The following is a 27,388-nucleotide window of genomic DNA, read 5'->3' as shown; positions in this document are numbered from 1 at the left end:
TGCTGCTCAGCTGGTGGTACTGTTACAGGATATTTAGTTTGCTTTAGCAGGAGTATTTAGTTTTCAGACACTTACATGCACTTTGTACAATAATATTGGATTAATTGCTCTTTAGGGACTGGGCTGCCCCTCACTGATTCCAGCTTGAGCTATACCAGATGCCATATAGCCCATCCAGAAAAGCTAACTCTTAATCTTTCTTCTTCTACATCCACTAAATAAAACCTTGTATAATTGTGCCAGAGCACTGAGACCATAATGAATGAATGGTCCATGAAGAACTCTGGAGAGGTTTTGGCAATTTCTGTAAGGAAATGAGTCAAAATGAATTTAAGCAAGATACAGAACATGGTGCAATAATGTCTGGTTTCTTCTGAACAAAAAGAAAGAACAAGTGCCCTATCACTGATGTTTTATCTTGAGCCATCATGGTGTCTAATGTGAAAAATTACAATGTGAAATATTAAATTAAGAACGTCTGTTCTATTAGGAAACAAATATAGTACTCAATAATTACTACCAGCTCCAACACTAAGATGTTAACAATATGTTTGAATTTTTAAGGACAGCATTTCTTAGCAATTTCACAGCATATCACTTTGAAAGACCTTGTAGATACTTGCCAGATGTGATACTGTGGTAGAGGAACACTACGGCAAACAGCTTATTTATCCTTGGATCACCCCACTCTTTTTCTCTCAAAACAGAGAAATGATTTCTAAATTTCCTAATGATCTTGCAAGATAAACATTGAAAATTAGTAGAGCTAGAAATTACTATATTAAAAGGAGTATTATATTCTTTAATTCTGGTGCTAAGAACATAAACCTTTCCTAAGTCCTACTTATCAGTACAATGACGTCATCCTGGAGTAGGCGAAAGGATAATCTTCCCTGTTGCTGCTTTATTGAAGAATGGCAAGTAGTTCTGATAAATACACTGCTTATCATGCATATAGGTTTAATTACAACTTATACTAAACAGTCTTTTATATAGTATGGAACATGTTGTGGATATTAAAAGCCATTTATTGCTTTCTATATTTCTAGTGTCTTTTCTCCCTACAATACAGCACATGTTCCAAGAATTTTTCAGTGCTTCCTCTCTGCTCTTTGCCTTCACTCCACCAGCTGTCATTCCAGTGACGTTTCCCAAGCATGAAGCTGACAAAGAGCAGGGTAGGGCTTAAGCGCTTATGCTCTGGAGATCAGTAGCAATATTTTAAAATATCAACATAACTCAGTGTTTTGGGAACAATTTCTGATATTGTTACTTGAACAGACAATAGTGTTTACTATACAACCCATTGCACTGAATACGGTTCTGTTATTTTAGAAACTTAAAAGGTTACTGAACTACAGCACACAGTCATTTTGACTGCAAATTTTCTACCATAATACTTCATTTAAATTAGAAATTAAGTCTAACCTGATTAATTCTAAGAAATTTCTGTATAGACAATTAAGAAAACTATTAATAATGCAGAAAAGAGGCCAAAGGATAGAGTACAGGACAGATATTTGAGAAGTGTTTTACTTCCTGATTTGCACATCTTTGTTACTAATTCATTTTTCAAATTCCAGAACTGCATTTACAGGTCACAACTATCTTAAATTCTGGTCTAAAAAAGGTCAGGAGGAGTTATCACATAGGGGTTACCTTCCTCCAATAGTTAAGGGTTCTTCTCCCTTTCGAGTTCTTGTCTGTTACTTGGGCCAGTGTAGTCAAAGATCCAAGTACTGACAGGAAAAACTACTGCAACATGCAGACCTAGCATCAGCATTTTCTTCAACCTGTAAAAATACTGGTCCCACTGCTGAAATTAACTCAGCCACTCCGACAACAAAAAGAAGAGTCAGTGAGTTTTTTTCAATGCCTCCCAAAATCTTACCTAGTGACCATAATTTTAGGACACATTCAAGATAAGGTTTCCAGTTTGCCAGCTGGCGTGATTATGGCTTTTACCATTCTCAGGTGTACGTATAAACTGAACAGGGAGCAAATCTTAACTTCTCTTTGTTCAGAAACTGTTCCACAGCGTTTCTGTTCTTCGCACATTATGTGGGAAGAAGGGGGGAAAACTATCACAAGCCTCCCTGATTCTGCTCATGAGGTGACAGCATCGTGATCTGCAGCAGCAGTTCCTGTGGAGACATGGTGAGCTTGTTACGTACTAGAGTGCAGACATACCCTTACACTGCAGCATGTTTTCACTGCTCTGACTTGTAGGCGCTAACCAAGGGCGCAGGAGCCCTCTAGTGTGAAAAATAAAATGAACCTACAGCCCATATTTGCACACAAATTAAGACAGCAAAACAATGACTGCAATGCCACTGTGAGTCTCCAGGCATTCCAGCAACTGGCCAGAAGATATAACCATTATAAAAACTCCTGGATCTCAACACTGAGGTGAAAAAGGCATATATACTTACAGTTAGTCTTAATGGGTGTTCTGAATAATGCAGTTTCAAGATTAATGTGTGACTGGCCATAAAACTGGTCTTTATTGAAAAAGAAATCCAAAAACTTGAGAATGATGCAGAAATAAACTGCAGTCCCTGGCAGCTAAATATTTTCAGGTCAGTAGACCTTGACTTTAAGAACAATTGTTAAAGAGCATTTAAAGGACAGAAAGCCTGTTTGTGGACCCTGAATACTAGGGTAAATCTTATCTATTCTGTGCTGATCACTCAAATCTTCCAGAGGTGTAGCCAGTTTGCTCTATAATGTAAGTAATACCCAGGAAATTCCAGTTCTTGGATCTATTTGCTAGTGATACAGCTTCATTCTAACAGTTCCATTTCTTTATCTCGTATGACGGAGAAAAAAATTCCTATATATATCACTAAAGCATGTCATTCATGAAATATTCTCATAACATATACAGCTGAAGACACAAGAAACCATTGGAGAGGCAGCATGTGCCTCCATGGTACTTGTAGTATTCTATGAAGATGCTGCATAGTAGCTGTTCGCAAAAGATCACAGTCAGGCAAGTAGAGAGAGACAGACACACAATGAGGGAAAATAGGAGATTCAGTCACACGCAGGTCAATAATATGCAGCTATTTCCTGCGTCAAAACATTTGTCTTACATTTCGTATCACTAAGATTATAAAAAATAGCAATGATGACGCCTATATTGATTGTATTTTATTGTCATTAATTCGAAAAGGGATACAAGTTAAATTTATCTGGTCTACAAACAATATTGTTCTGAAGATGTATAGAGAAAACCATAAGCAATAGTTTACTTTTGTGTTTTTAGTCTTTAGAGTGATCACTGTTGATTGCATAGCAGTTTTATGATGCTGGATGGAAAGGGAAAACAATTATGAAGTTTAAATTGATAACAACTTATGTAATGCTCTGCTGTCTAACTGCTAGAGGGATAAACAAAGAATACCTAGATGCTGGAATGACTTTAGGAAATTACTTAGAAAAGTTATGAAGTGATTTTAGAAGAAGACAAAAAGTCATCGTGAAAGGCATAAGTAACTGACAGATGAGGAGAGATTGCAAATAATTAAGCAAAATCACAAAAGATGCAGTTTAGATAATCATTTAGAAACAAAGAATAGAAAACTCATACTCATTTTAGATGAACAGAATTGTCCAAGTGACTTCATTTTACTTCCATTTAGGATTTTATCCTGGATGCTGACATGAAACTTTTCTGAATTTCACAAATGGGGAAAATTAGTTCTGCAAAATCAAAACGTTGTCCTGGTTAAGGCTGGAGATCTTATGTGAACAACCACTCTCACTAAACTTTGCTGAACTTCTCACTTCCAGACAGGCTGCACAGCCTCCTTGGGTTATTTTGGCACCTCCTTTTCTGGACAGCAAAGAGGAGTTCAGAGGAATTCAAAACTAAAAACAAGGGGAAAAAAACTAACCCAACCTTCCCAAACCACAGAAAACTTTCATTTGGTATACATTTTGACTAAAGATTCAGTGAGAGCAATGGTCATGTTTTATACGAAAATCACTGTCAATGAAAAGAACCCTAAAAAGCTTTGGTACAGAAGGGCTAAGAGAAGGAAATATTGTACTGTGTGCATCTACTTCCACACTCAAAGTGTATAAAAACTAAAAGTGGAGGAGGTTGCAAGTATTCTTACAATTATGCAATGGTACTTTTAAGAGGCAGAGCAAGAGGAAGTTGTATAGATTATTCCACTTTTTAATGACATTTGAGTGGCTAATGACAAGGTTAAAACAAACAAATAAATAAAACAACACAAAACCAAACACAAGTAAAACAACAAAACCAAAACCAAACCAAACAAACCCCAACACTTTTTGACTGCACACCTATAATATCTAAAAATGGCTTAACCTCCCCTGTACATTTGTCCATTCCTTTAGACTCACAACAAAAATATTTGAAAAGGCCTTAATAGTGATGCCTATGTCCAAGAAATATCTTCATACACAACTCAGAATCCATACTTTCAGATGATCAAAAGATTTCTTGAGAGTCCTCCGGGCCTTGAGATTTATTAGCATTTAAAGGAATAACATTGGAGTGACAGGTGTTGAAGGCTTGAGAATTACAAATGGCTGTGATTTCTAATGACCAATATAGGAATAAAAGAGATTCTTTAGAAATGCACTTCATAGTTGTACTTTCTCATTTTCTGTGATATTGCATAAGCCTTCCACTGGCCAAGTATGTTTAAGACAAGTATTTTTTACATTTTTCCACAATACTTTTCCTTTTTTTTTTTTTTAACATAACAGAATCACAGAATCACTGAATGGTTGGGGTTGGAAGGGACCTCTCGAGATCATCGAGTCCAACCCATCTGCTAAAACAGGTTCACCTAGAGTAGATTCCTCAGGAATATATCCAGGTGGGTTTTGAATGTCTCCAGAGAAGGAGACTCCACAGCCTCTCTGGGCAGCCTTTTCCAATGCTTCGGCACCCTCCAAGTAAATAAGTTTCTCCTCATGTTTAGATGGAACCTCCTGCGTTTCAGTCTGTGTCCATTGCCCCTCATCCTATCATTGGGCACCACTGAAAAGAGTCCAATCATCTTGACAACCACCCTTGAGACATTTATAAGCATTGATGAGATCCCCTCTCAGCCTTCTCTTCTCCAGGCTGAACAGACCCAGATGTCTTTATCTTTTCTCATAAGAAGGATGCTCCAGACCCCTCATCGTCTTTGTAGGTCTCCTCTGGACCGTCTCCAGTAATTCCTTGTCCTTCTTAAACTGGGGAGCCCAGAACTGGAAACACTACTCCAGATGCAGCCTCACAGGGGCAGAGTAGAAGGGGAGGAACACTTCCCTCAACCTACTGGTCCAGTGGCAGAGATGAGGCACCTGCTGATAGGAGGCTGAACCTTTTGCTGCATCCCCAGGGAGAACATGGGAATGAGGGCCCATGGTTGCCCCATGCTGGGAGCTGCCTGAATTGTGCTTTTCTTTGTCTGTATTTGTTTTGGTTTATTGTCATACCAATAGACAGGGGAAAGAAAAGGTAGAGCACTTCTTAACATCAACTGCTGTGGCTGAAGTTCAAGAGGGAAATAACACAGAGGAATCAGTTTTAAGGTGTGTCCATCCACCAACCATCTCCAACCACCATAGCTCCTGAGCAGAGATAGGCTCAGCCTGATGCAGTGAATATCATGGTACACAAAAACACTGGCCCAGCATTGGGTAGAATTATTTTGTAAACTGAAGCACATCTAACAGAGTTAGAATTTACAGAGTCACCATCAGGCTTACACATTAGTACACAAATAAGATAAATGAAAAAGGCTACATCATTGTAGGCATACTTATTCAACCTATTCTTTTCTGCTCAGCTGGATTCTCTTGCTCAAATGATTGTGGATGCACAAAGTTGTGGCTCAAAAGAAGTCAGTGAGCGCGTGGAATTTAAAAGTCAGATCAACTTCAACATTGCCACAACCTTTTTGAAGTTTATAATATTCGTGTATGACCCACAGAACAAACCTAGAAAAACAAAAGGACAGCAAGATTGCCAAATAAGAGAAGCCATTGAAAAACATCTTTAACTGATGCAGAGATTCCAGTCATTAATCAAGTCAAAATAAGTTGGAAAGGAAATAGTAAAAGAAAGGCACAATTCTGGTTACTTAGAAAAATTTCTCTCTAAATGGAAATGAACTTTTTAAAACTTTAAACTTCCCTGAGAAGGTCATGGAAACTTAGCAAGTGAGAACTTAAAAATATCTACTCAGAAACCGCATTCCCTTTTAAAAACTGTGACTGGAGAGAGCATTGTCAGCCCCGTAAAGAGTTGCTTCCTATTTGATTCACAAACGAACTTTACTGCCTATAAGCACTTCCATTTTCAATGATCCTACAGAAACTGTAGTTTTGGTATTTAAGATGTTATATGGGAAACAGTTTCTCCCTGCACTATACCACTGCTCCTTTATAATCTCCCTGCATATCTTCAGGAAGAACAAGGTGAGCTGGATGGTCAAGGAGAACACGAGTAGTTTCATTTATTATTTAGCAGCGATTTCTTTTTCTTTATGTTCCCATCACTAGAACTGATTCTCCTGGCCCCTATTGCAGTATTAAATCACTATAAGATGGAGCTACAACTGGTAGATAACCAGTGCGAGTGAAAGGTGAATCAAGCATAACAGCATATTTTATTTTGTTTCCAGACACAACTCACTGTCCTTTTCTCATCCCAATGACTTCATCCTCCCTAATGACTATATACTCCACTGGAAAGTTTCACTTTTTATTTTATCTCATTAGACAAGTTTAACAGGAGCATTGTGACCTCAAAAAAAGTGTTTTACTTCAAGATTAGATTTTTACATACCCTATTGACTCAAAAATAAGGTCAAAGCATTGGCCTCATGCTTATGCTAATGTAGGTTCAGATCCTGGCATTGCCACAGCCTTCTCCTGTGCAAATATTTCATAGGTATATTCTATAATTATTACTCAAATTAAGTACTATCTTTCTCTGCAAAGACCTCTCTTAATTTAGGATAAAGTACAGTTTAACATCAGTGAAGACAGAAGAATCTGGCTCTTAATCTTTCTGTCCTAATTCCCTTTCTGAAAGTAGTTGTTAATTTTTCCTTGCTAATTAGGAATCTTGTAAGTCAATCTTCACATGTAAAAGTATTCCAGTACCTAAAAGTAGCAGATAATAAAAAATAAGGTTTCTGGAAAATAATTCACATTTTAAATGTTGGCCATGAGAAAACTACATGCTGGACTTTTATCAAAAGCATTAAGTCATCTTACCACACTTAAAGTAATTTTTAATGTAATTAGAGTAATGTAAATTGGACTTGTACAGAAAGGTTCAGTAACTGAAAGTCTAAGCAAGATGTGATTCTATTCTATGATTCTATAAGCCGGGCTCTTACTGTTATCTTCTCTCTCCCTTCTGCATTCTTTTCTGTTCACACTTGTTTCTAAAAAGGTAATGAAAATTCTCTCTCTATAGTAGATAAGACAATGGTCTGCTCTCAACTGCTTACCCTCTTGTAAGTGCTACTGCTTATAATTAGAAATAAAAATGGTAATGTGTGTCTATATTTGTAGTCCTGGATAGTGTGGAAGGTATTAGACTAAAATTACTTAATGCCACAGCAATTCACACTTTCTGCCCCTAACCAGATGACAATTCCAAAATGCAGCAAAGGTACTATGTTTATCAATTCTTATTGGCTTTAATTTCTCAGAATATAGCTGAGAAAGAGCATCTATAGACAAAAATATCTTGATTACACAGTGCAAAGGAATGGATTGCTTGTTATGTGGTCAGTAGCATTAACCACGTAACAGACATTCTGCTTCACATTGTACACTGTTATTCTTTTGTTCTTACCTTCTACAAGGAACACATCATATCCTTCCCTTGAAAATCTCTCTAGATGCCACCAAGACAGTATTTACTCACTGAACTGTAAGGTTGTTCATTATGAGCCTGATGCAAAGCCTACCTAAGGGCAATGGAAGTCTTTTCATTGATTTTAATGGACATTGGATCAAGTTATACATAACTCACTTCTGGCAGCTGATTCATCAGGACATAATCCCAACTGCACTAAAAGATTTTCAAGTGACTCCAGTGATGCTAGGATTTCACCCAATTATGGGTTTTGCATTGTTATTCATTTGGTAATCCAAACAAAAGGCACTTTTACATTGGCTCTGGGATAAGAAGGGTATGAAAGGTCACATCATGATTCATCGTCCTTCCACCACACACAAGGATAAGCAGTAATTATTTACTGTGAGAGCATATATAAGAAGAGGAGAGATTGTATTCTCATTATGGATGGATGACTGTATTACCATCTTCCTCCTTGATGCACTATGGGTGGGAATACTCAAATGTAACAACGACCTACTGGTTTCTAATTATCTTGTCCTAGACCCTGATAATCCTGCCTATTCTTGCAACAGTGAATTTCTTTCCAGTAAAGCATTTCCCTTGCCAAAGTATATATTTTTTGGCAGCATCTGGCACTTTCCAACCCTGGAATCTGACGTAGGCTTGTAAATTGTGCTAGGTTGGCAAGGTTTTCACCCTCTAGAGCACTGAATTGGTGTAAAATAATACATCATACTGTTTCCCACTCTTTCTGCTACTTTTTTTCCTCAAAAGAATTCTAAACGCTGAAATTTCCATTTCATAGCCCAGTGCAATACTCACAAAACTATAGGTCTTTCTCTTCACATGTTGCAGCTGGCTTAGGAACTACTGTGTGAAGCATAATGGCTCTATCACATGCTTAGTATAATTCATGTCCTCCAAAGCAGCCATTCCATAAAAAGGGCAGAGTACAGTGCTATATGTGAGAGGAAATTGTTACAAGTGCTGTACTTTGGAAATAGGTTTAGAGGAAGAGGAATTTTTTTCCAATTAAATGCACAAAGAAGAAAAAAAAAGCTTCTGAAAGCCTCTTTCTAGAGGAAAACATTACCTTCTTCAGCTGTGTGGCAGACTAAATAAACACAGACATATGAGTTAAAAATTAAGGCACCTTTTGGAATAAATCTACATTTGTCAGCTAACTGACTTTAAAGAAGTGAAACAGTTGTCTTGCTCTCTATTAGAAACATCAAAGAGTTTTCATTTCTTCATAAGGTGCAACTTACAAATCTTAATTATTCAAGCAAAAGTCTTTGTGAAGTCTTGATCGATTTCTTCTACAGATCAATACTGAATGCCTATGCTCTCCCAGTCTTACTCACCAAAAATTTCAGAGGAAAAAGTCCTTAACAATGAGCAAACATCTTCTTACCTTAAACTCAGTAATTAATGCAATCCGGTGTTCCACAAAGCAGGAGCTCTAGTACAGTATCTCAGTATTAACAAATGCATATGCTTTCATAAAGATTTTTCTTGTGCATACTGATAAAGCTTATCCTCTATTCTCATGCATATTAAATTAGACTTCAGAGCTAGAGCCTCCATTCATTGAGCATTTATAAATGCTAATATATGCTCATTTTGATGAATGCAAACAAAAATCAGTCTAAGCATAATTATTTATTGGCACTAACAAAACATTGAAGGAAAATAGAAGCTAAATATTAAATATTGTAGCTTCAAAATGCATGCAGCTTATTTACAAGAAAATCAGATTGCTTACTTTGCAACATTTAAACCCTGAGGTATTTCAGTAAAGGGACTTTACAATACTTCACAAGATTTGTTGTTTACTTGCTTGTTTGTTTGGTTTTTTAACAGTTCATAGAAGTATAAAAATACAGGCATTTCCTGCTGATTGAACGTTGACTCATAATTTTCCAAATACAGATTAGAAATTCCAGAGTACCCTCAAGAAGTATTACCAATATAACATTAAATCGTTTGTCTAATATCACAAGGAGATGAAAAGTGACATCAACAGTCCCTTATTTTGCATATGCATGTATTTATAATGCAAAAATAGACAAGAATACTAGTCTGATACACAGAACAAAGTCAAAGAGGTATGGAGATACACAATTAAACAGTTAACTGGCTAGTATGCTTCTTAGAACAATACGTGTCATTATATTTAATTGTTAAAATGGAAATCAAAGAGAATGGCGTTGTACTCCACCAGTGACATAAATTTTGAGATTTGGGACAAATGACTTTCAACGGAGTTCATTTTCTTTGACTTCAGTTATCTAGAAGAAGTCGTGCATATATTCTAAGACCAGATCAAGTAGCTTTATCTGTAGTCAATGAAAGAACACAGGCTCTTTAAGAGGACAAGGATTAATTTCATTTTAAGCAAAGCATTCAAAACCAGAATAAGTTACTGTCCAGACACACCTGCTTGTTGACTTCACTGTCTTAAACTAGATCCCTAATTTTCAGGTAGTAAAGCTGAGTAAGATGAATCTCACACTCAGCATCCCCAGTCTTCTGTGCCACCATAAGTTCATGCAACTAGAAAATACTCCAACTACCAGCTCCCAGCCTGGATCTAGTATACAGGACGTGCTTGTTCAGTTACTGCATTATAATACAGCACCACAGACTCTCAACCTTGTTGTTTTTGGCACATAAAAATTTTGTCTGACTGACCTACTGCCTCATAGTATGCTTACATACATTCAGACACTGTAAGCTACAAACTGGACACAGTGGTAAACAAGAAAAAGAAAAAAAGTTTGTCATCACACTTCTCTGGGATATCCCTCACAGAGGTACCCCAAAACTGCTATCAGTGCTTCAAAATTGTACAAATTAGATTACCTTGATGTTTTGATAGAAACATTTTGAGTTTCTTAGTACAAGATTATGGTACACTAATAGGTCCATTGCCTTTCACATTACTTCAAAAGTTGCAGTTATAGCTGAAGATTGACTCTGATAGTAGGGTAGCTCACTGTTCTTCAGATTTTTAATGTTTTTTCTGAATTAAAGTCTGAATTACATTCTCAGGTTCTACTAATGGGCTAAAAAAGACTCTACAGCAAATATAAATAGCCACATAAAAGCTCCAGAACACATTACCCCAGCTCTTCCTGGAGTCCTCTAAACAGTGATTAGATTTGTGTTTATCCTGGGCTATTTCTCATGTAATTTCCTAATGTTAATGCTACAACAGTAGATTAAAACTCTCCACAGAATGCCTCAATAGTTTGACAACTGAAAATTCCGTAGTCCACCTACACCAGTGCTTCTCACACTGAAACTGTCAGTAGAGCAGAACCAGGTACTTTGGAGGGAAGCAGGGGAAACAAAGAAATCAAGCGTAAACAAGCCCTACTGAAGTACTCCGTTGACTTTGCATTATTTAAAGGGAAGTGCTGTTAGTACAGAAGCCAGCTGTTTTAACTATTGGAATGCTGTACCTTGGCTTGCTGTCAGGCGACTTCAGAACAGTGTGACTAGACTTTGTATCTGCTTGTAGCACACAGAAAGAAACATTCACATACTTGGTACAGTAGATTAAACAAGAGCCAAAATTTCTATTAAGTAAACTTTGACCCACATGATATGAAACCCATTTTGAGCTAGCAACTGACAAAAAAGGAAAGAAACATCCAAGGAAATCAGTGTACGTCAGCAAAAAGGAATGCCTAGGGCTGTTATATGTCCACATGCAGCACTTTGAAGGCTGAGTAAATATAAGGAACTTTTTGATAACAGCTGGAAGACAGCACTCAAATGGTGCCAGAAAGGTCAGAAATATCTATATGAGTGCCCAGTACACTGACACAACAGAATCAGTCCATATTTTAAGACAATGCTATAAAAATATTAAGGAAAACAGAAAAATGGTATTAAATGTTCAGAACCATCAGTCATTTATTTACTAATATTGTCTAGGAATTAACTTAAGTGTTTAGTTATGTCAGTCCTTATGTAGGAGAGCACTCAGGCATTTGCTTACTGTTGAATATGTTATTTAGTCCAATAGACCGTGTAGGAGCTTGAACATTTGCTTAGACCTAAGCACATACTTTGGTAATCTGATGAACTGGGACCATCAGATCCTGCAGTCTTTCCAGAAGAAGATGGTCCAAATACTGATGATATCTGTAGAAGCGATAGTATCTCCTTGTAATTCTTTCTCTCATCTCTGGGATATCGTATTTTGTATACTGCAGCACTCAAGTGGACAGCAGCAATTTAAAATCTATTGGTTTAAAATTAATTTAGACGTCAGGTACTTCTCAAAAGTAGAGTCCAGAATCATGATTACTGAAAAAGAATCATTTTTCCTATTTTTTTCTATTCATTTTCTCTATGAATTGTGCAGTCCTTTGGGTAATATCACTTTCTATTTCATGTGAATTTTAAGTATACTTGATTGCTTACGTCTTTCAAAAACCTTGGGAAATCTTATTTAAAAGAAAAAAAAAGTAAAATAATTTGACTTCACAATACTAATGTTATCTTTTTATGAAGGATGAGCATCTAGTATGCCATGTAATACATTAACATAAAAGTCTTTAAATAAACATCAAATTTTATTGCTGACCACATCACTGATGAGTTGGTGATTCCATTCCAAACTAGTTACATGTACCATACAGGTTTTTTTAAAGAGCTATAAAACATTATATTTTCCTTCATAAAGTTGTTCTGTCAGAAAGAAAATCAAATCATAGATATCTTCGCTCTGGCTACAGTAAAAATAATTTTGAAGTACACTGAGATTTTAACACTTGAAATATTCCAGGATTCAGGATTTGTATTAACTATTTATGCAACTGTTAGTGCGGGAGAAATATTGCTACTGATTACTAAATAAGGCAGGTAATGCTTCATGGGTTATTCCAGATATATCCAGGTATATTATCAATTTTATAAATGGTTAAATTCAGACACTGAAGGGTAAAATAACTTCCATGGAATCACACAAAAAGATAGTAGCTAGATGAGAATAAAACTCAGAATTGACAACTTCTACCTAACAAAAAAAAAGTGTAAGTTCCTGCTTGACTTATTGGGAAGACATCATATAAAAATAAATGAGCGATGTTATTAAAAGTTAGAGTACGTGGCTGTAGTTCTTCTATTTATGCACTATCAAAGAAAAATCAAACATATTCCTATTGAAATGACTGTATATAACAAAAGGTCAGAAATTTAATACAAGAAATGTTACTGATAAACTGGTAGAAAACTATATAACCCTTTGCATGTCTCTGTTTTTCTTATGTCTTGAGTAAAAAATAATTAAGGAAAGAAAGCATCAGATTATATAATATAATTGAGCTAAATTTAAAATGGCAAAATACAAGCAGTGCTATATAAGTACAGGCTCAACACAGACAAATTGGAAAGAGCTATTGATTGTTTAAAGAGATGGAAGATTTAAAAAAAAAAATCACCTCTACCAACAACTTCATCTTTAGCTTTAATCATGATGAAGCTAAATGTTAATCATATTAAATGACAACACTTTGAGACCTTTCAAACTTTTCATTTCATTTGACTGTTTTCTTTATAACCCCTTCATATCCCCCAAAAAATGCTGATATGTGTCAGTAGACCATTCTTATAAAAACAAACCACTAAGAAAAAAATACCACAGGAAGTGTTCTGCAGAGTAGATAATTGGCTTCAGCAAAGAACAAACATACTTGTTTTGCTAATAGATTTTGCAAGTTAAAGACATTTATAGTCTTTCTACTCATGGAAGGAAGATTTCTTCTATCAAGTTCTGTTGTTAACTCATAGAAGTTCCCGGACAACACATTTCATCTTATTGATTCTAAATTTTGTCAGCTAAAGGTAATATTATCTACCTAGCATGAATACCATGAGCCATCAACATTTCTAAGATCCTTAGAAATGCAAAACATTACTGATTTTGAAATCTTCTACTGGATCAGTAGAATTTTTTTTTTAATAGGTAACTTCTTTTCTAGGTAGAAAGGTCATGATAAGCCAGATGAAACTACCCAATGAACTGTCTTTTACTTTTACTTACTTTACTTACTTTTACTATTACTTTTACTTTTACTTACTTTACTTACTTTTACTATTATCACTAGCCAGGGAATCAACCAAACTTCTATGCCATTAGCTGCTATGAAATATCACTTAAAGGAAAATCCTTGAATAGAAGCTTTTAGAGGCTGTTTGCTTATGAAAAATTTGCAGACTGACAAAAGAAAGGTAAGCTTAACCTTACTTACAGTTCATCTGGATCTATCATGAAGAGTTACACCTGCATATCCAGGAACAGAATTTGTCCTTCCATGTTTTAAATGGAAACAAGACAAAATGTGGAACAGCTCTGTGTATCACACAGTAATGACACTCCACATTTTATCATTACTACTAAATTTTAAAAGTATGTGTCTAAGACAATCTGATTAACAGACTTCAGAAGAATCTCCAGGGAAAAGCTGATACTTTATAGTATAACTCAGTGAGTGAAAATAGTCTGGAAAAAAACCTCAAAACTCTGTGTCTTAATATATATAATACTTTTCAGTGATACACAGAAAACAACACAAACACACACACAGACAAATCAAAATATTACTGTAATCTACTCCTGGCTTTCTGTTCCATTTAGTCTTATGAAACAAATCATTTAGCAGGCAATGTACAGTATAGAGGCCCTCAGTGGATTTCAATATACTAAGTAAGCATGTTTTTCTTTTGTTTAATTTATAGTCCCTGGAAAAAAGGACATTTAAAAACCCATTGTCTGGGTTTACAAAGCTCATAGGGATAGTTCTTAGCTGACTGTATTGCTGGCTAAAATGTTAGATCTACTTTACCACTAGAGGTCTTTTCATTTACGGATATACTAAGGCCTCAAGGGTTCTTCGTCAGTGGACATACGTTTTAATCACAGAGAACCGCGAAATACAGTTTTGTCTTCAAGTTGACAACTGCAGGACAAGTATATGAATATTAACCTAGAATTTGCTGTATAAGCATTGAAGGCAATAACTTCCCAAAGAGAAATTGAATTTTCTTCTTTTTTTATACCTCTAGCCTTTGTCTATCTTGAGTAATTCCTTAAAATGTAAACTCCTGCCAAACTCTGTGAATAACAGATTTTTGGTCTCAGTGATAAAACTGACAGGGGGAAAAAGAAAAAAAAAAAACAACTAGAAAAATAATTGGTAGAGCTGACTGAATTCAGTTGCTTCATTTTTTGGCTTTTGGTGCCATTTTCTTTCTTTTTTTTCCATATTTTTGGGTTCTTAACCAATGTGGATCATTCTGTAAATGGAAATATTTAATGCTGAAAATGTCAAAACAAAACATTTAATCTTTTCAGAATTTTACTGTCTGAAACCAAATTCTACCAGAATTTTAAAATAGATGTAGTGAGTAAGCAACTACCTCTGCCTTTTTTTGGTGGTGGTGGTGGTGTGTGAATTTATTGTTCCTTCACTTTTAGTTAGTCATAACAGGGCAGCTGCACATCTATCCGCATTGCATGCAAACAAGCCCAGGAAAGAATGGGTCTGTATTATTCACACATTATAGCAGAGAAATCATCAGTTAATAAAGAAATCATAAATCACTTAAAAAGAAAAAAAAGAGAGAGAGAGAGAAAGAAGAGTGTAAGAGTTCTATGAATGAAAATGTTTCCCTTTATTGGAGCTGAGTGAAAAAATGCAGAATATTTGCCAATCAGGTAGTTTCTACAGGTGCCCAGTGCAAACACAAAACACAGGAAAGACCATGTTATATCAGTCCCACTTCCTATCTTGTGCAAAACTACAGAATAGAAAATCTTCTGCTTTTATCTGTTCCATCAGACATCTTCCTATTTTTGCTGCATTTCATTGGTTACTTTGTTAGCTTATTTCCTGCTTCTCACTAGTTTTCGAGCTTGCGGATCACACAGCCTGTGCAGTAGTATACAATATTTCATTCCCCTTTGGAACACACTCTGACTTCACATAGTGCCTCAGTGTAGCCTTTTTCATTAGAAAATACTTGTCTACAACATAGGCATGATCTCTGATCCCTAAACACCAGTACCTCAGTCAGCTCAGCAATCGGTTTTCATCCAAAAGCTAAAGGGCAAATTTCCTTTGCAAGGCTTCGAAATGTCAGATTTTAGCTTCCCGCCCTCTCCATTTTAAATGCCAAGACAGTTCAAGAAAATCTTTTAATAATACTTTTCCAACAAGATATAGTTTTGCTCAGATGCTTAAACAACCACCACCCATAGACAGAGATTGAAGCTGGCCATTTCCAGGAACGTCTTTCAAAGCTGTACCTGAGAGCAGGTTCTTAGAACAGATACACGCAGGAAGCCTCTGCAACTGCCATGGGTGATTCAGTTAAAATAATGCAACTTAATATCATTGCTGCTGAGATCTTTGCGTTTTCTTTCTAACATAAAAACTTTCCATTTGTGTTTTGAATAGGTAAGCCTACAGGGTATGGATCCAGCAGTAGACGCTTACACCACAAGGGAATAGTGGATGAATGCTGCTTCCAGAGTTGTGACCTGAGGAGGCTGGAGATGTATTGTGCTCCAATAAAGCCACCTAAATCTGCACGCTCTGTACGTGCTCAGCGCCACACTGATATGCCAAAAGCACAAAAGGTAGGCCAGGCTGAAAAACAAAAAAAACAAACACAAATAAGCCCTACCTATTTTAGGGAAGGAAAATTCTGTCAAGGCTGGTAACATAGCAAACAACTGATGTGTTCTGCCTGCTTGGAACACTGAGATTTAGTGGGGCTTGGGAAAACAGTGTCTGTGGCAGAAAATAAGTAGGAAATGGTGTGTTCTATCTCATCTCTTAGAACACTGAATACAACACAGAATTGCTAACCTAGTAGTTGTGAGGCTTTATCCTGCTACTGGGTAGTAAATGACAAGTACTCACCTCATCTTATCATAAATAGCACCTAAGACTCCTTTCAAAAGAGCAACCAAACACTGAATGTTTAACAACTGATCTATCCAGAACCTCCTCACTCATCCTTCCCTATCAGGAAGAGGTTCAGTGAGTGATCAAGAGGGAAAACACAGCTCTTCTGCTATCTATTTTACATGTAAATGAACAATTTTTTTTTCTTTCTTCATTATTTTGGCTTATTTTTGTATTTATCAGAATGAAATTAGCCAGATAGTTACTGCAATCATTTCATACTTCATTTTAACTGTTTAATATGTGTATTTTCCAAGCACTTAAAATATTCATGGTATTATTTGTATAGTTGTGGGTTTCAAAGTATCCAGATTTTTGTTCCTGTCATACTAGATATACTATACATACATGTAGTTAAGTTTCATCTCTCCTCAACAGAGCCTAAAGTTCAGAAAACTCATCTTAGTCTAGCCTACCATTAAGCTCATGCCCAACCGTCGCTCCTGTTTGAGTTCTGAACATCTGTTTGACATGTTATTTGTCATCTGCTGTAAGCCTCTAGCGAAATATTTTATTGCTGTCGACCCTGTTCATCTTACACATATGTTGGCCCCCCTCCTGCAGTTACCTGAAAATTTTTTCTAATAAGAAATGAAACTGCATGAAATCCTAAGCTTTCATAGGAAGTCAGGAAACCAGCACTGTATACTAATTTCCTTGATATCATCTTTATGAAAAGAACAATTGTAATAGTTCCAGCATCCATTTCTTTTCCATAGGACAATCGATAGAACAGAATCCTTTCACCTCTTCCTCAGGAGTTTTCAACCAGTTAAAGTAATGGCTGTATGATACTTCCTGGGAAGTGTCACCTTAACCATGAATACCTCAAAAGGCACAAATGACAAAAAGTGAAGACTTCTTCAGGTAGAGCTCAACTATAGACAAGTAAATCCTGCGGTTTATTCTTGTCTAGGCATACATATATTTAGGGCTTACAGGAAAATAAGAAAACAGGCTTGACCAGTAATCTGTGTGCTCCTTCCCATACTTGTTGCTAAGTTGATGACTAAAACATTCTGTAACTTCAAATAAAAGAAGATACCTGCCAGCTCTCTGATCGATCTCAACACCACCTTCCGTGGAGGGCTAAGGAATGATGTCGTTCTTTAGGCAGTTGTCCTCTTCCCAGTTAAAAAGATAGGCAGGAAAAGCCTTCTCTTGCAAACAGAAAGGAACAGAAAAAATCCCTTGCATCCTTCTGTAGCAATGTTCAAAAGGGGATACTGGAACAAGAAAAAAAAAAATAGAGAGAGTATGTAGTAATTGAGAGAATCTAGCTAGAGAAAAAATCATCCAGGAAATGAAAAAGAGTAAAATTCAAGAGGATAAAAGGGCATTAAAAGGACAATGAGGAACAGAGAAAGAAAGGAGGGGAAAAAAAGAAAAATATAAAAAAGAAAAAAAATGGAGGTAATTAGATCAAAGAGGTTGAGAAGATGAGAAATATTGAAGATCTGAATGAACCACGGTGCATCACACAGAAAAGACAGAATTTTGAGGAAATCAGAGAGAAAATAAAATTAGAGAAAAAATAATATTAAAGAAAACAACGCCTTAAAATAGAACGTATGAGAAAAAGAGGAGAGAGATGAACAGAAGCAGAAAAATCATAAATGCTTCTTGATGGGTATTTGGTGATGAAAGAACAGAAGTCTGATGGGAAAAACACACTGAAATTTTCATTAATGTTGTGGATGGAGAAAATTAGATTGAGGAAACAAAAATACAGGAGTAGGAGAAACTATTATTCAGAATTATGACAGATAAAAGGAAAATACAGAGAAAGGAAGAGAAGGGAAAGAGAAATCATTAAGAAAACCTCTATGTGACAAAGCTGTGGTACATATTCTCATGTAATTTTTTTTTTTCTTTCTTTTTTCTTTTTGCAATCAGCTATATATGCCTCCAATAAGAAAGACGATGTTACATTCATACTTTCTTATTTGGATAGGCTCCCCCAACATAAAGAATTTGGCTAATTCATAGTGTTGATATGTTAGTGATTTTAATTAAACAATTAATTATACTGAAGTCATATTATTTTTCAGTTGAGCAATTTTTTTCTGCTTTAGAATGTTTCTCTCTCTTAATAGTACATGCTATAAATGAGATACATATATTATACATAGAAAGTGAGTATGTATGTAAGATAATATATATGACCTCTTTAATATTTTCTTATTCAGCTAAAAGATTTAAGGCAAGGTTAAGTGAAATATATAAGATGCTGTACAGTTACTCTCAGATTTCATACACAATCATTTTCTTATGCCTTTCATACTCCTAATGTAGTTTTTATTTGGCATCTCCTCATAACCTTTTTAACAGACAAATCCAGGTTTTGGGGTTTGGTCTAAGTGCTTTTCTGTAGGTGGTTAGCTTTCCCAGTTCCTTGAGCAAATCCTTCCTCCTATGCACAATTTCATAGAATAAGTTAATTCAATGGACCAGGGCTGTTCTGTTCATAGGTTATGTTTATGCTGATCTTTAGTTATTATGTTATAAACAAATGTTGTTACACTACACACACAAATCTGAATGATGAGGGCCCGACACTGAATTATTAATGTGGGCTGGTAACCCCCCAATTGGTGCTATAAGACCAATATCAAGAATTAGTATTAATCCAATTACAGTGACTGTATGTGTAGAATTTCATTTGTTTTCTACCTAATGAACAAAATATTTTATTTTTCTATAGGATCATTATTTGTCCTGTTCTAAGACCTTTACTCACAAATAAATATAAAAGTATATTAAAAAGTAAAAAATAAATACATTATTATTATATATTTAAGGGTTTTATACACACAGCACACTTCACATATTCACCAAAAAAAAAAAAAGGAAAAGACAGAAGGCAATTAGAAGCACTTTGTTATTGCCTCAGCTGCTGTATGCAATGGAACACATACCCAACCTTTACTCTACCCTAATTACCCTAATTTAGGTGCCCAGCTTTCAGCACGTCTTTCTTACTCAGCCCATGACAAAATTACCTTAAACTGGAGCAGCCAATTAATATAACAAACATGCATAACAGCTTGCAGAGAGCAGTGAGGTATGCATCAGAGCACGATGCAATTAGCTATGGACTAACTACCCCAGAGTATCATTCTACTTGGATTTCAGCACTATGGGCCTTGAGTAAGTTGTGAACTACAGTAAATTCATAGTTTCTCTTGGTGCTCAGCAGTCAAACATCCTCTCAGACGTCTATCTAAAGGATACCAAACTCTCACCAGAGTGTCCCCTCTACATAATGAGAAGTATCTCCCCTACTCCCTGAAATACTTTATATTTCTTGACCCAAAGCCTACAGAGGTCGTCCAACCTGTCTGGATCAGCAACTCTGCCTGGCATGAAAAAACTCTTTGTAGTTTGAGAGGCTTCTGGAGCATTCACATTGCTTTCTCCAGTGTGAAACAATAAATATATCCAAGCTGGGGTACATGAAAGATAGAGTGAAGCAGCAGTTCTGCTTTTAAATGTTCAAATCTGGCACAGAAGATAAGTCGTCTTCTTGGTGACAACTGGACAACACTTACTCAATGAGAAAATGCTTTAGTTTTATACAAATGTTTTTTTCAATAGCCTTCACATATTCCTGTAACAATCAATACAAAACCAACACAGCTGGCTAAGATTTAGGAAGCAATTTACTTCATATATACATATATATTTTTTCTTTTCCTCTCTGAATTTGATCTGCAAAGGTAAATTATTCCTTTAAAAGAGAGTAGGATCTATCCATATAATCTACCTTCAGTCAATCTGTGTTCTAGAATGTATTGCCCTGATAATTCAGATTCCTCAGTATAGAACTAGCTGACCAGAAATACAGAAATAACATAAAATATGCAAGAAATACAGGTAATGCAAGGTGATTAAATTTGATTTTCAGTTTATTATTGAGATTGAAGAAATAGAAAAAAAAAAAATTCAGGACAACTGTTCTGGACTATTTACTTAATGGAATAGAATAATTTTAGATCCTGTTGCAACACTAAGACCAAGGGTGATAAAGATTGGGGGTTTTTTTCAGTTTATTTAATTTACCTTTCTATTACTAATATTTATATCATTAACATGAATTAGTTCTCTGTATCTCTTTATTACATTGAATTTAAAAAATGATGTTTTGAAAAAGGAAAGTCAGAAGTTTCTCATTGGAATTGAATATTTCAGTATTTCTAAAGCAAAACACTTTATTCTCAAAATGTCAAAGCCTTTTGAGTCCTTGCAGCTCTTTTTTGTAGTTAAGCTAATCTTCATTAAGCTATTTTAATTCTCCTTGAAACTTCAGATTTCAAGGAGTTTAATATTACTCAAAACCCCCTTACTTTGCTTCTGATCATCTCAATTAAGATACTGAAATTAAGTATTTCACCTTTATTGCATTAGTTACATTATTTAAAACAAAATCCCAGTAAAAAAACCAGTTAAAATACTGTAAAAAATTAAATTTGATTAAAACACTTGTACATTCAAACAAATAATTTTTTTGCAGGATCACAATCTAGCAAATATCCCTATTAGTCTTGCAGTAATTTTCTTTCGTTATAAATTTTATTTGAAAATTAATGAGTAATCATAACTTTTTTATAGAATAATGAAACTCTAAACATTTGATCAAATACTCCAAACAATCTGCAGGATCTGTTGTTCACTCATTTACAGATCACTCATCAGTTAGGTTCATCCAAAGCCTGTTTTGTTTACTTGTTTGCTAGTTGAATACTCTGTTGAAAGCTTTCAGTATATTTATTATTTTTTAAAACTAAGAGATACTTAGGTATTTGTCTTGCTAGAACTGATAAAATTCAGGAAGTGATCAAGTGCATATCACAAATCCATTATGAAATTCTACCTCAGTTATGTATACAAACAGACATTATTAAAGAGGACACAACTTAATCATATGTCAGCATTTCTAAACCCAAGAAAGATGTCCCTGAATTTTTAAACAGAGAACTGGTGTGGGAAAAAAAAAGCACATCACAGATCGAGATTTTCTTTTTAACCTAAAACTATGGGAATAAGTGTTGACATTTCTTTCAGATTAAAATCTCATTAAATTATCAAATACATCAGATAGTAAGGTAGGAGTAAGGAACAGGGAGGAACTTCAGTATTTGTGTTGGAAAGCAAAGTAGTGGTTTCACCTACTTTTACACTAAGTTTATGTTCAGAGTTTAAAAGTGTGAAACAGGAGCAAGAAGGGGAACTAAAGTTCTATCTTCAGTATACATGCTTCCATCTAGCTTTTCTTTCATTCACTTCGTTCTCTTCTCAGAAATGCTAATAAAAGTTTAGTCTATTTACCCTGAATTGAATCAAGTTTCAACAGCAATTTGGAACACTGCTGAATAGAACTTTGAAAAACAACTGTTCTCTGTTCAAGCAGTGGAAATTGAGCTATTTCCACAACAATTGTGTACGTGAGGGAAGCCTGTGACCTTTTTGATTAAGCAGTGTCACCAAGTTATCAACTTAAAGCTATGAGGTACCTTGAAAATTATTACATGAATGTGAACACTGGTAAGGCTGATTTTAGAATCCAGTAAATAAAGAAGAGAGAAAGCAAAAAACCATAGTGCTATGCCATCCCCTTGCATCCTGAGCAAAAGGACCAAAGAGGTCTACATCCTGATATAATTTTGCGCTTCCTCAGATTTTTAGTCCTTGTTCTTCTTTAGGCTCCATATGTGCAAAATACGCATAAATATATGTACCAAAAAATATCAATAGGAAGCAGATTCTATCAATCATAATTTTCAGATTTTATCTATCCTTCAAAATTTAAATAAATACTAAATGAGACTAAGATAGAGAGAGAAAATATGTTAATATTTTTAGTTTAGGAAAATGCCATCAAGAAAACAGAAAAGTATTGCATTATTGCTCATTAATCTTTGTAACAATGGTGAATTCTTTTGTAATTGCCTCAGTATCAACTCACAGATACATTTACAGGCCAAAATACGCACAATGGCACTAATCCTAATTTTTATTACAGCTGTGCCACATTACCAAGCCAATGAGGAAAACTTTAGGTGTAACAGATAGAAGAACTTGGCCTCTTCGCTTCAGAAAACTATTTTCTCCCATTGCTTACTTCCCAGCCTTGTTATTATGTTCCTGATCACACTGCCCACAGAACTAAAGAGCTTTCAAAGAGACTCTAGAGAGTTTGTAGCTAAGACATCATGCTTCTTACAACAAACATTAGACTTTCCACTTCTTACCAATAAAGCAAGAGATATTTTAATGCCAAAAAGAGGTTTGAATGTCCATCCTAAGAGGACAGGACTGCTGCTGCATGCTTCCCAATACCATTCCATCTTTGTTAAATGGCCTTTACTATCACTACAGTAGTTGTTATCCTTATGTTAATGCTGCCCGATCTCCAAAGATCCGTGCTCGAGGTGACAGAACTCTGAGCTTCTCTATTCATGAACTGACCTATGCAAAGTTGGCATTTTGCATCTGTCATATTAAAATGTTTACTGTCTTTGTCTGGGTCTGAATATCAGCTCAGAAGATCTGATAATGAAAGAAGTATCACAGATAATTTTATTTCTAACTTCTTAAAAAAAAACCAAAAAACCAAAAAAACAAACCAAAACCATAACACAACAACAACATGAGAAAAAAGGCAAGCTTTTCTATACCCTCACACTTTTTTTTTTTTAATGGTCTCAACATTTCATACTTGAAAAAACGTGCTATGTGGGTCAAAGCATTTTCTGGCATGCATGTTACTGCTGCCACCACCAGTGCTGCTTCTTTGTAGTTATGAATCAAAATGCTGATTCCAGAGGAGAAACTGTTTTAAAAGTAACCTGTCATCTTCCCTCAATTTCAAGACTAGCTCGTGTATCATGATGTCTCTTTTTCCATCTATGCATCAGTATTAAAAGCTGTAACTGAAACTCTACTGCATCTTAGCATTTGCTTTGTTTGGATTATAAAGCCATTTCAAAGTCAGGCAACAACAGTAGTGGAGAGAATTTATATTTTCGTTTAGGAAACATATAGTTAATTTTCAATCTAAGTATACTTTGAAAGCCACTGCAATGCAAAATGGCTGTTGCTTTATAATAAGGATGTCACTGTCCATTTTATAGATCAGAGTGTGCAGCCGTTAATATACAACTTTCTGCAAATAAAATGTAACATATAACTTTTCCTACATTGGTAAACTCTTTTCAAAAGGAGAACCTAGAGGCAGCATTGATGAGGATGTTTTCCTTTGTTGCCATGAGGAAAAAAGCAGGGCAGATGAGTCAAGGAATTCCTGGGTTTTTAGTTCATTGTTACCAATATAAGCATTTGTAGCATAAGGCAGGATTCTTAACAGTGGCAGACTCCTATGAAGTTTTGCAATTATGATTTTAGTGAAAATCAGTGAAAACCTAAATGTCCATCCAGAATGAGTACTTCAAGGTGAAAAATAAGATACAACTTAGGGAAAACTGAAGACAGAAAAGGTGCTTTTGGAAAAGTTGGAAGAGAAAAAGGTGACAAACCAGCAAAAATTGGTTTAGTTTATGGATAAGCAGAATTCTGTTGACATTTCTATTTCTGTATTTGATCCCTGCTAATGAATCCATTCTATAGTGGTATTAGCAAAATTTTATTAAAACAAGCCAGTACCCTACTGAAGTCATCATGGGAATAGTGACTAGATGATTAATCTCTTCTTCCTCATTTAGTATTGCATTTCAGACTTCGAATGTCTAGAATGTCAGATTCCTAACAAAGGTATTTACTTCATTATGAATACTTTGCTATTAACAAATTTGGCTAGTCAGTGATCATAAATCTTAGTTTGACTCAATGTTCTTACTTGGTGGTGGTGCAATTAATTTAACAATTACTAGCACTGCTTGGGTTTTTTTCTATATTTTGAAAATAATTCAACTCATATCCATCAGAACCTGATCCAAAACCCATGAAAATGAATAAGTGTAAGTTCAAGTTTTGAGATCTTTTTCCATTTTCTGATTTTTTAAATGTTTAACAGATACTGGAGGCAAATGGAAAAATTATATCAGAATAGTATTTTATATAGGAAATAGTTTTTTAAAATCTCATAAAACTATTGTAATTCACCAAATCATCTTCCATTTTCTTTCTGGCCATCAGAAAGGCAAGCAAAAGTTTCAGTACTTTTGAATTTTAGAGATTACATTTCCTTTGCCTTTTTTTTGCCTCACCTTTCCTGGAGAGTTTTTTTGGTTTTGGTATTTCTTAGGAGAACAGAAATGATTTCATTTAACTAAGAATTTTACTTCTGATGAAGGTCATAAACATGGAGAATCATTTAACAGTTCTACCTCTAGACCGGCACAGATATATATGCAAATATATAGGCCCTGATAACGTTCATCAGCATGATAAATTGGGAAATCAGACCGAAAGATACATGCCACACCCATCAATGCTGCTGGAAACTGGCCTGTGCATGGAAAGGCATTGAACTGAGGTCATTATTCATTCCAAAGCCCTCTTGATTTGCCTGGCACATCACTCTGTCTCTTTTTGAAAATACAAATTATTTGGCTGCAGCTCCTGCAGTGAACCCACAATTTTTATCCTCTTAAAGGCCTTATCCAGCAAAAGCCTTACACATCTAATATGCCATTTATGGAAAATGTAGGTAACAGAGTCCCACTCAGCAATTTTGAAAACCTCTGAGCACTGAGTACCCAAAGCCCAGGAGGCTCCATAAATCCTGCAGTTGCAGCTCTGAAGTTCCTGGCCCCTATACATCTTGCTTTTGCAAATGTCCGTGTTCTGAAAGAAAATCTTTGGTACCTACTGTATGTCTAAGACCATCTAGGTTCCACTAAGAAGATCTGCCAAGATCAACAATGGGAGCAATAAAGGTGCTTATGCCTACGAGAACAGGGAATTTAGTGTACAGAAATTTTGTATGGTTAAGTTCTCTGTGAACTGGCAGAAGGGCTGTAACAATTCCAGCATTCAGGATAACTGTTTTCCCATTAATATAAGTCTTGTAGTCGTACAGAATATTAAAACCTATCTGGAATAATTATTTTTTTTCTACTCCTTCAGGAAGTGCATTTGAAGAATACAAGTAGAGGGAACACAGGAAACAGAAACTACAGAATGTAAGAACATGCCATCCACAAGAACGAAGAATGAATGTGCCATCTGCAGGATACTTTGCTGTAAATAAATTATTTGTTAAACATTGGAAGACTTAAAAAAACCTATGATTTAATAAGCTTGATGCAATCTCAACCAATGGGCATTCTCCCAGTGAACAATGCAACTAAACATTCCAATATTAAGTCTTTAAAGAACAGAACATTTTAACCAGCCCAGAGCTAAAAAATTCTGTGGTTGATGTATTACTGTTTGTTAACCTGTTTTAAATGTCCTGCACAAAATCTCTTAAAGTCCTGTGCCCCTCAAAAGCCTGCAAATTTACGGGCCTTTGATGGATCCAATTGCACTAAATTAACCTATGAACATTGGCTGCTGGAGTCATTCATCAGCCTTGTCTAAGTGGTCGTTTTTTATTTGCACTTCTATACAAGCAACAGGCTGTTTGTTTTACAGTGTCTGATAACATTGTTTTTCTACCCCTTCATATTTGCACAGTTTGACATTTCCAGTAAAAGCAGCAGTAAGGTAACATATACAGTTTTAAACATCCATTAATTCCATCTGTGGCATTTTGACAGTATATGGGTTATAGATGAATTTGTTTTAAGACAGGTTTATTTTTCCTTCTCTTGCAAAGATGCAGTTTATTGCAATTTGTGAGACAAAAGATTTTTAAAAGCAGTTAAAGTATACATAGGCTCTCAAATCATTAATGATTCTTCCAGGTAATTATTTTGCAACAGTATAGGTAACTTCTTTCTTCCTCCATATAATGCAGTATGTAAAATTTAGCATATCAATAATTCACATATATCAAACAGTATGTAAAAATCTCTGTTTTATAGTACAACGGTGCTATTTTATAGTTTGTTACATGAAAGGGTCTGGCCAAAATGGTAATAGGTAAAAGCAAATATGAAAAGATCAAGCCAAAGATTAAATAACAAAATAGTTTTTAAAATATTCAGTTTAAATGAACTAAAATGGCTTCAGATTCCAACATGGGAACAACTTTCCCATCTTCAAAAGAAAATTCAGACATTCATTTCCTTTTAGATGTTTGAATGGTGGTGTTTTCACTTCCAGCTATGCGGAACACAAATTCATAGATGCCTAGGCCCAAAGAAGACAATTTGGAAAACAGCCCTCAAATGACTTGAAAGGGTAGAGCATCAGGGACTAAATCTTTTGGGAAATATCAGCATTCTATTCAAATGTAAGTGTGTTATGTTACTCAAGTTCTCTGCCAGTTGAATTCTTCCCTCAATCAGATGTGACTTCACAGCAACTAGGGAGATGTTTGATTAGATCTGCAAAGGAAGTATCTCTTTCTAAAGGCTCAAATCTGCCTTACTTTCTACCACATCCATGGGAGTAGATGACTGAACTATTGACTAAAACA

The 27,388-nt window shown here is 35.4% G+C and overlaps 1 protein-coding gene across 1 annotated transcript in view; it reads left to right on the top strand.

Annotated features, from left to right (window-relative positions):
- IGF1 (insulin like growth factor 1) overlaps window positions 1-26,592 on the top strand; it is a 50,878-nt gene extending 24,286 nt beyond the window's left edge. The window contains exons 3-4 of the mRNA XM_065648992.1: window positions 16,330-16,511; window positions 25,930-26,592. Coding sequence (XP_065505064.1) covers window positions 16,330-16,511; window positions 25,930-25,989 — 242 coding nt within the window. The 3' untranslated portion in view covers window positions 25,990-26,592. The remainder of the gene's footprint in view (window positions 1-16,329; window positions 16,512-25,929) is intronic.
- Window positions 26,593-27,388: the final 796 nt, after the last annotated feature.

This window comes from Caloenas nicobarica, chromosome 1 (genome assembly GCF_036013445.1).
Source record: "Caloenas nicobarica isolate bCalNic1 chromosome 1, bCalNic1.hap1, whole genome shotgun sequence".
Taxonomy (NCBI): Eukaryota; Metazoa; Chordata; class Aves; order Columbiformes; family Columbidae; genus Caloenas; species Caloenas nicobarica.
The sequence above is the reverse complement of the archived record's forward strand: the minus strand, read 5'-3'. Positions and strand labels throughout refer to the sequence as shown.